Genomic DNA, 10,637 nt, shown 5'->3' with positions numbered 1-10,637 from the left:
TGCTCGCTCCCAGCCCACTGAGGGGAGGGGAGGCAGGGGTAGGATGAAAGGCTGTCACAGCCTTTCATCCCAGCTTCACCTTCTCCACTGGTCTGCTGCTGTCCACAGTCTCCTGCAGCCCTAGGAGGCCGTGGAGTGCAAACCATGCATGGAGCACTTCTGTATATACCCTATGTTATCACTCATTTTGTATAATAACTTTTTGGCTGGTGTCATATTTTATTGCACCATTAATCCCTTGAATGTATGCCAGGTTTACACTTTAAGACCAGATTAACTGGTTAATCATGCCCTAACTGTAATATCTGCCAGGGGCCGAAATGTTCCCAATTTGAGCTAAGCAGGAGGACTTGATAACATCCTTTGATTCCATTTTTGCGTATGGAGAGCTCCTCTTAGAAGGAAAAAAGAAAAAAATATTAGAGAAATATGGTTTGTTGAAGATATTTACACCTGATTAGAAAGTACAGTCCTAAAATGGATGGTAAATTCTAGATCAATGGTATAAAGCGCAACATATAATCTGCTGTTGAGTGTTTTGAAAGCCAGAGGGGCTATAAGGTATGCAAAAGGATCAAGTATTTTATAATAGCCTTTAATTAACAAATGAATTATAATGCATTAACAATTGCACTGTGGTAGTGCTACAGGCCTCAACAAAGAGAGTTCTATTCTGGTAGGCACAGTGACAAATGTAGCTACTCTTCTCACTCTCAGGAACATCAAATTTTATTAAATGTGGAAGTGTTTGACTGAATGTTGTGTCCCTCTCTCACTTCGATAGTTTCAAAGGAAATCTTTTTAAGTGTAAAGTAAGCAATTTACTTAGGAAATTATCTGCCAAAGCTCAGAAAGATCAGGAAATGCCAACTCCACAATGTGGGAATACTACTGCTTGTACAAAGGCTCAGTGTGCACCATTCAAATTGCAAGGCACCATATCCTGTCCGCTCTTCTAAAGTCAGCTTTTGTAGTATCTTCCCCTCTGAATCCTCCTTAGTCAGGCTTAGTGCTCCCTCCTCACTATTTCCAAATTAGAGTCAAAGGAATGTAATTTAATTGTATAGATTACTGTTTTATGCAGAGAGAAGAGTCAGAAGCTAATGGACATTTTTCTTAAGGCCATATATAACCAGGGTTCTTAGGACATTAGCTTTAATCATAGGAATTTCCATAATCATTGTATGGGTTTAAAAAAAATGTATACTGATTAACAATACAATGATTATGCAGATCCCTCTACCCTGGTTGGCTGAGGCCATTAGTAGAAAGATATGCATTTGAACATTTTATAATTATACAGAAATAATCATACAGCAATTATGCACTTGCCAGAGTACAAGGAATTGCATAATTTAAGAATAAAGGGTTTGCCTACAGATAAAGTTATTTTAGAATAGCTGTTCTTCTCCAAACTCGCAACCTACCTTATTACAGTTTAAGAGTTTAAGCAAGACATAAATGTACATTTATAGATCAGTGGGAAGTTTAGACAAATCTATGTCAGCTCAGCAATCCATCTGTGTTTATCTTATTGGTTTTTATGACATTGGCCTTATGCTAGATTTTTTTCCACCCTTAAAGAATTATATATAGTTATAGCTATATAGAGTAAATTAAGAAAATTATATATATTGCCAATGGGAATGCCAGTGTAGAAAAGATACCAACGTTAAAATGCTGGCAGTGGTCATTGCTATTATCGCTGGTAGAATCAAACTAATAACCAGAAAGATAAAGAAAGAAAGTCAGGACTGAAAAAAGGAAAGAAAGAAAAACTGATTGTAAACACCCCATGAAGTATTTCTATACATCATCTATTTGTCTGTTCAATATACCCATCTGTCTTTGAGTAAAATTAATGTTAGATAAAAAAAAAAAAGTGTTCAGCAGTAATAAGAAATTTGAAATGTAGTTTCTGTCTTGGGTTACTTGCAAGAAGCAGGATGTTTTGTAATATCTTTCAGCTATTATATAGTAAGTAAAGCATAACCATTAAGTGGCTCCCAAAAGGGGAAACTGAGGAAGAAAATGAATGGGAGATATGGGAGAAGGAAAGGTGTTACAACAGAAAAAGGGGGAGGGTAGATCTTCAAATGGCATTTAGATTAATTGACAAGAATTTAATGTGGAGAAGCAGAGAAAAAAACAAAAATAGACCCACAGAGCATATAAACATTCATAATCTTGGCTAACTGTTCTTTATTGTGTACTTAGAGGAAGCTGTTTTGCACATAATCCACATTTTGGAAACTCATTTTTGTCTAAACTAATTCTGTTAAATCAACAGAGACCCTTTAAAGTATACCCCTGCCCTTTGGCAAAAAACATACATTAAATTTTTTGATTAAAGTTCTTAAAATAAGTTTATTTCCATGTAGGAACACTGATCGAAAAGTGAAAGTAACAAAGTTCCTTCAACCTTAAAGACACTGTATAGAAAGTCTTTCTTTATTGTACACTCAGTTATTCAGATTCTGTCTTTTCAGTGATCAACATAGCCAAACACTTTAAAACAATAAATTAGACATTAACATTACAAATATAAAGCTGAATCATATTTACAAATACAATTATGGCTTTTTAGCCAAAGTAGATGAAAAAAAATGCGCCTTTCTTCCACTGGAAGAATTGCTCTTTCAATATTAATCATCATAGATGCCAATATTTGAAAACAATTAATAGGGCTATTTCAGTGGGGTGATGAGGAGACACTCATTTAGCCACTTGCTAACGCATAGTGGTATAGAATGACATCTCTCCCTGCCAGCTATACACCTAATGATTAAGTGATTAGGCCTAGTATTACATAGAGAAAATCAAATCGCTTCTGGCCCATACAGTTAAAGGTAAAATCATAGAAACTTCAAGTTACTTTAACAATAAGGAGGTAACTTTTCTTATCTTTGTTATACTTAGAGGAGCTGACAGAGCAGTGAGAATAGTAATGAAGCTGTAAGGATGTACTTTGTCATTTGAAGCTTTAGTCCTTCAGAACTGATTCCAGGTTGAATCCAATCAGGCAGCTTTTTCTTTGTAGGACCTGAATATACAAAAGAACCTCAATTTAAATTGTTTTAAATTAAACAGAAACAGGTATGATTTGCATGGGTTGTTTCAAGTCCTTTATTGCTCTAAAATACTTCCTTTCAGGCTTCCAAGAAGCTACTTCAGCTGAACAACCAGCTATGGAAACACTTTAAAGGCACTGTTCACAGTTCTGAAAGAGCTGCAAACAGCAGCACTCCCAGAACATTTAAGAAATGACTGATGAGATTTTATGGTGCTCAGGAGAGAAAAATCTCTGAGTATTCATATGTAAATCCCAGATATTTGCCAGAATGTTGCTTTTAAGTACTGCCATATTTTCTTTGCAAGTGCATATGGAGTAAGTAGCTGGAGGTAATGTTCCCCATAGAGACTCAGAAATTTGTTTTAATGTGAAACAAAAATGTCAGAGCACTAAAAGCTTTCAGGTTTTTTTCCTTTGCAAATAAAGTCCTCCAGGGAACTCAAGGGAGAAAAAAAAACCTATTCGAAAGAGATAACCAAATTTCTTAATTTACTTAATGGTCTTTCCAGGTTAATTGGATTTTGTTAATCAGAATGTTGTCCCCTTGTATTTACCTTTATTTCAACATTAAGGGCTTCACTTGGTAAACATTTAATGAAGAGAAGCCTTTTTCCTTTTTGTCACACACAACATAGATAAATTCTAATTTAGCAACTTTCTGCTTAAATTGCGGAGAATCTGAAGGGAACGGTTCCCCCCACCCCATGTTTGCATGCTACATATATAAATAGAGTCCAAATGGCTCAGTGTGTGTGCATAGCTATGTCACACTATGTAAACAGTTGCGATATAATATGTAGTGTAATATATATTATTTAATAGTTGTATAAATTACACACACACTGGGGAGGGGGAGGGAAATCTCTTCCCCCTAAATTCTAGTAGACCTGCTAAATTAAATGTACCCATTGCTAAATATAGGTGGATTGAAAACTTCTTAGATATAACCTCCTTCTATTTACCCTCCCCAAGGATTTAGAGTCCCACTAGGGAAAGTCTCCCAAATCCAAAATTTATCCACATCTCTGAAGAAAATTTTAACGTGAACTGAATGCTCTCCAAAAGATATTAACATCCAAAAATCTTTTATGGGCCTAATAATATAAGTTTACTTATACTGCCCTCAACTATAATCTTGAGGAGTCTCCTAGAGTGTTAATGGGGGTCCTCCACATATTTTGCTAAAAACTTCCAATCACTGATAACATAGATAGGATTCCACTGATGATAGCAAAGCCGAGAGCTCTAATGTAAACCAGGTTCCAGCTGTTAATGTCTTAACTGCAGAATCAAAAAGATCTGCTTTAAGCAGGGTTAAATGACTCAATTGCTAAGCTGCCAGCAGGCAGTGTACACTAGAAATCCCATGACTGCTGGAGCTTCAATGGTGCTGAACTGGTAGAAACATTTGGTCAAAAAGGCTAGATTAGAGACAGCACAGTCTGTCTAATGCTCACCTCTGAATTGTCAGTGGCCTCAGGTAGGCCACTGACAATTCATTACTTTACCTGGCTTGGGACTTGAAGTCAGACTAGAGGTAAGAAACTAATGCCATGTACATATGAACAGGGTAATTCTTGGCAAGTCAAGCTGTTGATTTTTTTTTTAAATTTTTTTTTTTAAACACTGCTGGTTTGTACTTGGCTGCCGTGGTGCAACTTGCTCCATGTTTATGGTTTGATCTTTGCTTCTCTGCTCACATGTCTATAAGCAGTTCCCTGGTTAATTCATTTCTCCCAATTCCTGACGTGTCTAGGTTTGACTGCCTCACTTCATTAAAACCCCACTCCTGAGTGGTTATACAGAGTGTATAGTTTTCCCTTACACTGGATATGCGGATTCCTCATTTATTTTATAAATCTTTGTCAAAAATAAGTAGATTCTTTTTCTTTGAGCCAGAACTCTTGTCTTGAGAAGGAACAAGGACCTTTTTGACCTACTGGGAATAACCCTAACACTTGCAAAGTATGCACCCACTTGAAACCAACTCACTGATCTAGGAAATACTTCTGAAATGCAGACAGTAAGAACCAGCAAAAAGTATGCTACTAAAGATGCATATTATCTGTTATAAAGTACATAGAGTTTGGTAACTTTTCTTACCACACCTCTCTTCTACACTTTGAGGGAAACAGTTCAGAATCCCATAGAGACACTGGCATAAAAAACATCCTTCCTGAGTCCACTCTCCATGGCCAATGGCACCACAACTCCTGCATAATGTGAGGAAAAAACAATTCCATAAACCCAGTTCCCCAGGATTGAAAATTAAGCTTCCTCTTTGTAGGGAGTCAGTCCAGTGTTGCTTACCTGTTTTGTTTATCATGTTCACAATATCTGCCAGCAAAGTATTTGGGGCATATGCAGAAACTTCCCAAAAAACAGGTCCCACCATTCTGACAGCAGTTTTTGTTCAATTTGCTCGCTGAAATCAGAAGTAGAGAAAGTAGAAAGGAAGGAATAAAAATTAGCCAAGAAACAGGATTGCTGAACAGACAGACACCCCATCTTATTGCCATACACAACTAGGTCTAGCTGATAATTAGCCAGCATCTGAGGGCTTTAGGTTTTAGTTCTTGTTGTGGATACCTGCTTACTAGGTATCCGTTAGTAATGGAAAGAATCCATTATAGTTATCCTCAATTGCTAGCAGTTTCAGAGGGCCAGGACTTAATTAAGTTAAATTCTTCTTCAATTAAGGTTTAATTACCTTCTGTCTACAGATTTGGTTCCTTCAGACTTCATTATTAGCCTGTGGCTAAATACAGGATTTCAATCTCCAGGAATATTTAATCCGGTGCCTTTTACCAATACTAAATTCACTTTAAAATAAATGAAGTGTTTCAAGGCATTTCCTTGATCAGATTTGTTGGTGAGATGCTACTTATTAACAATCAAGAACTAAAAGACTGCCTTCTTGACAGAGCATATCCAGTGCCAAATTACAGCAGGATGACAGAGATTTGTCACTGGAATTTGTGCAGAATAATAGAACAGATCATGCTACCTGGAATGGATTTCAAAGTGAAACAGTAGCAGGTAACAGTCTTTTACAGATGTTACCTCTTTCTACTAATGCATAAACCAATGGAGAATAAAGTCTCATATATCTCCAGAGCAAGAACTATGCAGGCAACAGCATCTTTAGGCACTCTATCTACTAATACACACCACACCTGATCTCTAAATTAGAGGTCTTTGTAGTTTATATTTAATTAGTATAGGGGAAGATTGGAAACATAAAAGAACATGCTCTGTCTGCTTTCAGCACAATCCCCTTAATATTTTAATGGTGAAGGGAATTCTTACATTTGGGTGATTACACTACTTAGAGAGGTATTGCTGTTGATATATCATTTAAAAATCCAAAGAAAGTAAAAATTTCTGGGGGGAACAGAATTCATAAGGAAGTTCAGTGATAGTAGCAATGGTTCCCAAACTAATGAGAAGCATTTATTGTCAGACTTTTGTGACAGAAGTGGTATACAGTTCTCTGAGGCCGATGCTAATAGGCATATCTAGTTTCATGCTGGTGTTCTATTTACAGTATTACGTGATTTTAATAACTGATTGCTATTCCTGTAATGTAAGTTGTTTCTGGTAATGAGCTGTAGGGGTCATAGCATTCCTTTTTTTTTTTTTATTAGTATACTTTTGTAGCTGTCAGGAGCCCTAGTCATGGACCAGGACTTCATTGTGCTAGGCTCTGTACAAACAAAGAAAAAATGAGGCATGAGTAACCATCTTTCAGTGCACTGATCTGGAAATGAGGTTTTTCTTGCCATGTCAGGCTAGTGTGGCATTTACTAGCTAATAATAATAAGAGCTAGGGCATCTGGAAAGATAGTTTCCTTTTTCATAATATACCCTGCCCATCTTACAGTGCTGTTTTCAGAAAAGAATCTCTCAATTTGTGCCCAGAAGCACAAAAATTGATTATCCTTACTTTTAGCGTGTCCGATTATAAGTTCTATTATGAGTCATCCTGTTATTCTGTAACTTAAAAAAAATTAATTACCATGCCTGACTTCCTATATACTGTGTGACTAAGTAATGCAAATGGAGGACAAATATAAATATTACTAAAGAATACAGTTTGTTAATTAAGGCTACTTTTGCTATTGTGAACAAATAACTAGTGGAACCTGAATCTTGTATAAAGTGCACATTGACTCTTCCCCCTTTCTTTCATCCCAGGATGTAAATATAGAAATTGTAAACATGAGAAAAATATTTTTGATCAGACATTATGTAGTGTTCAATCAGCAATAAAATCCTGATTGTGTATTTCTACCTCAGTGAGACAGGTAGAACCAACAGTCAACCCTATTTCAACCAGCAACAATGGGAAGGTGTAGGTTAACCACTTTTGACTCATTTCCCCATTTAAAACATTGGCACTGGAATGAAATAGTAGCATTTCTGACTTTCTGTAGGGCCTGCATTTTTCAAGTACTCCATAGGCTATTTTGATGGCATTCTGTATGACTAAATGTCATTTCATATTTTGACAAATCACAAATGGATGACCAATTCATACAGTACTGGAAACTCCAAGCACTTAAAAACTGATTCTTACCAGTAAGACGTGATAGTTCTTTTAATTTGCCATCTGGTTTCTGAGCTTGGAAACTGCATTTTATTTCTGTTTTAAGGCTTTTCTTTACAACCATCACAGTTACACCTTTTATTTATTGAATTCTCACCCACTCATAATTCTTTAGGGGCTGGGTCTTTGAAAACATACCAAATATTGTAAAAGTGGCACTTCAATCATAAGATTTGGCAACTCTGTTTATATTTACTCTCACTTGGGGTTAACTAGAAAGTTGATCTATGCCAAGCAATTTTCTCATTCCAAACCCAAATTAAAAACCAGATCATAACACGCCATTTGGAGACATTATCCAGAAAGTGTGTATTTTTACTAGCAAAATTAGGCTGCTCTTTTGTTATCCTGTTGCTTCAGATTTATGGTGTGATTTTTTTCCCCCCAATAGTGCCTATGCAGGAAGGATTACAGGCAAAACATGGACATATATTCCTTCTGTGTGTTTAAAAAAATGTACTTGCACACACCAAGGAATAGTACCAAGTGCGCATTGGATGATGTCACACATAATCAGAGCTCTGTGAATACTGTATAATCATTCCATGGGATGTATTGAAGAAACCCCACATTGCTGCAAAATTTAGACCCAATTTCAAATGGCTAAATAGGTTTTGGCTTGTAAACAATAAATGTGCCAGTACAATCATGAAGGTTTTTCATAAAACACAACTGTGAATGTAAATGCAATGTTTTATGCATGCAGCAGATAGACACAAAAAGGTAGGCCTTGATCCTCTGCCATAAGGAAATCAAGTCATGTAATACTAGATGTCTGGAAGGGTTCCTTTTTTGGTCTGAACATGAAAACCAGTTTACTCATTGTTTTATGAATAACTTACAGTGTGTGAGCCCAGTGAAAGGTAAAACCTCAGATGGGTTTCTCCTCCTCCTCTCAGAATTGATATTATTTATAGCAGTAAAGGTGTTTAAGGAAGTGCTTTGATTTTTCTGATCTGGGTTGTTATTACAGTTCTCCTTGCAACCTATAAAAATGATAAGAGTTAAACTTTCAGTGATGGCTAACTGAAGATTCAGCACCAATAACTAGCAGGAAGTAAGTGTCCAAATCAAGTACTTGGTGTCAAAGATTATTTTTGTGTAGTATTATGGAAGTATTAATGTACTAGTCAGTATTTTAAATTTGTTTCTTTAGCTTTTTGTTTAATTACTTGAGGGCTCAATTTAACTCCCACTGCCTGGGTTCAGTAGGAGATAGAACAGGAAAAATCAGCTTCCAAAAACGTTCTGAAATGTCTTGCTGAAATCCAAGTTATATCATAATGTAAATGACACTAACAGGAGACCAAATCAGGGATTAGATCCCTCTTGACTAGGTACTGTATATACAAACCAAAAATGCCCCCCATGGAAACTGTACAAAGATATCTTGATATATCAACCCTGGGCCCTGTCTGTCCTCAGGTGTGCTTTACAGTTCAAATGACAACAGAATTCAGTATGCAAAGTTACAGAAGACCTGAACATCCAGTCACAAAGACAAGTAGCCCTATTTAGGTGTATACATATATAAGGGTTTGCAGGGTGGGGGAACAAAAGAGTACTTGATTTTTGTGCCCACTTTCTGGAATAAAATATTTAAAAATTCATAGAAAACTACTATATAACTTCATTAAAAAACCCAACAAACAACGTAAGCCAAATAGAGCGAGCTTTTTTCCTTACCATTTCCAAAGTGGATTACTTGTAATGACAGTGCTATACTTAAGAAAAACCTATAACAGAAGAAAAATCCAAATGAGAACATTGATCTCATTAAAGTAAATGAAAAGCATGAAAAAAGCACTAAACCTCTGAAGTTATAATTATAAGTCGGCACAGAAGACAAGCAGATTTGAGGAAGGAAAGTTAGTATCTTGATACTATATTGATGAGTGTTACAGAAATACTCTTAGTTATAGAGATATATAAAAGGAAACTGTCTGAATTAAAGGATGTCATCATACTATAATGCAGGAGCACTGGTATTTTCAAGACTCTGCCTGCTCTGTGTATACAAAGTAGCATTTGCTTACCTTACAAACTTCATCTTTCTTTAGATCAGGTTATATTTCACTCCTTTCCTTGCACTTGAACTCACTCTGCAGAAGCTGTCACACTACAGTCAACACAATGAAGAGTTTTTCTGTCCAGGGTGTGTTGGTGAAACACTGAAAGGAAACTGAAATCAGCTCCTTGCTCTTCAACCAAAGAAAAAGTGCTATGTATGTCCCCCTGAGCTTTAACACTGTACTCCCTGCAGCAGTTTGCTTACTGACAATTATCACCTTCCTATTCTCTCCTCCCATCTCCTCACTTAACCTCTCCTCATTAACTTAGCAATTTGCATTGGGGCTGAAGAGATGATTTAACTAGTGGGTTATGTGACTGACCATGGGACAGCACTCTGGGGTTCCTCAGGTAAAGATGAAAGGAGATTTCTGTATAAGAGTTAATTTTTTAAAAGCACACTAAAATCGGTGTGCGTACTTATAATGTCTTGGAAGTGAGTGGGCATCATCAGGACCAAAGGCAATTATTTCCATATGTGGTTCATGGTACCAATATGGGGATGCTTGATCAAGAGGTCTGCAAAAAACAGTGTCTAGAATAGATCAGAAACCCTGCAAAGGGGTCACATATTAAATTGGATTAATTATAATTAGGTCTTTTTATATATGCCACTTTGCTGAGGCTGTCTTAAAATGTTAATTGCAATAGTTGGTTCATATTGAACTGTGTAGTACCTTGAGCACCTGACAGGTGGGGGAGGGACTTTAGCCATACATGTTAGTTGATATTACGTTACAGGGTTCATCCAGCCTTAAATAAGTGTTTATCTCCTATGCAGAATTACATGGATTTACTTAAGACATGCTCTCTTTTTCTAAACCAAATTAATTAAACCTTTTCTAAAAGGCTTTGAAACAGTCTTATTTCAATGTAATGATGTTT

General features: G+C 36.4%; 1 protein-coding gene across 2 annotated transcripts; it reads right to left on the bottom strand.

Annotated features, from left to right (window-relative positions):
- Positions 1 to 2,351: 2,351 nt before the first annotated feature.
- On the bottom strand, positions 2,352 to 9,869 carry LOC109298223 (cryptic protein-like). 2 transcript variants are annotated; one of them, XM_019518313.1, is made up of 6 exons: positions 9,719 to 9,869; positions 9,369 to 9,418; positions 8,525 to 8,668; positions 5,384 to 5,498; positions 5,177 to 5,286; positions 2,352 to 3,043 (listed from the first exon to the last, which is right to left on the bottom strand). In XM_019518313.1, the coding sequence occupies exons 1-6, from the start codon at positions 9,730 to 9,732 to the stop codon at positions 2,916 to 2,918; spliced, it is 561 nt and encodes a 186-aa protein (XP_019373858.1). In that variant the 5' UTR covers positions 9,733 to 9,869; the 3' UTR covers positions 2,352 to 2,915. The 2 variants fall into 2 exon arrangements, with proteins under 2 accessions (XP_019373858.1, XP_019373859.1); XM_019518314.1 differs by having other exon boundaries at positions 2,930 to 3,043; positions 5,182 to 5,286.
- Positions 9,870 to 10,637: the final 768 nt, after the last annotated feature.

Source organism: Gavialis gangeticus, unplaced genomic scaffold (genome assembly GCF_001723915.1).
Source record: "Gavialis gangeticus isolate Ggan-Ray unplaced genomic scaffold, GavGan_comp1, whole genome shotgun sequence".
NCBI lineage: Eukaryota > Metazoa > Chordata > Crocodylia > Gavialidae > Gavialis > Gavialis gangeticus.
The sequence above is the reverse complement of the archived record's forward strand: the minus strand, read 5'-3'. Positions and strand labels throughout refer to the sequence as shown.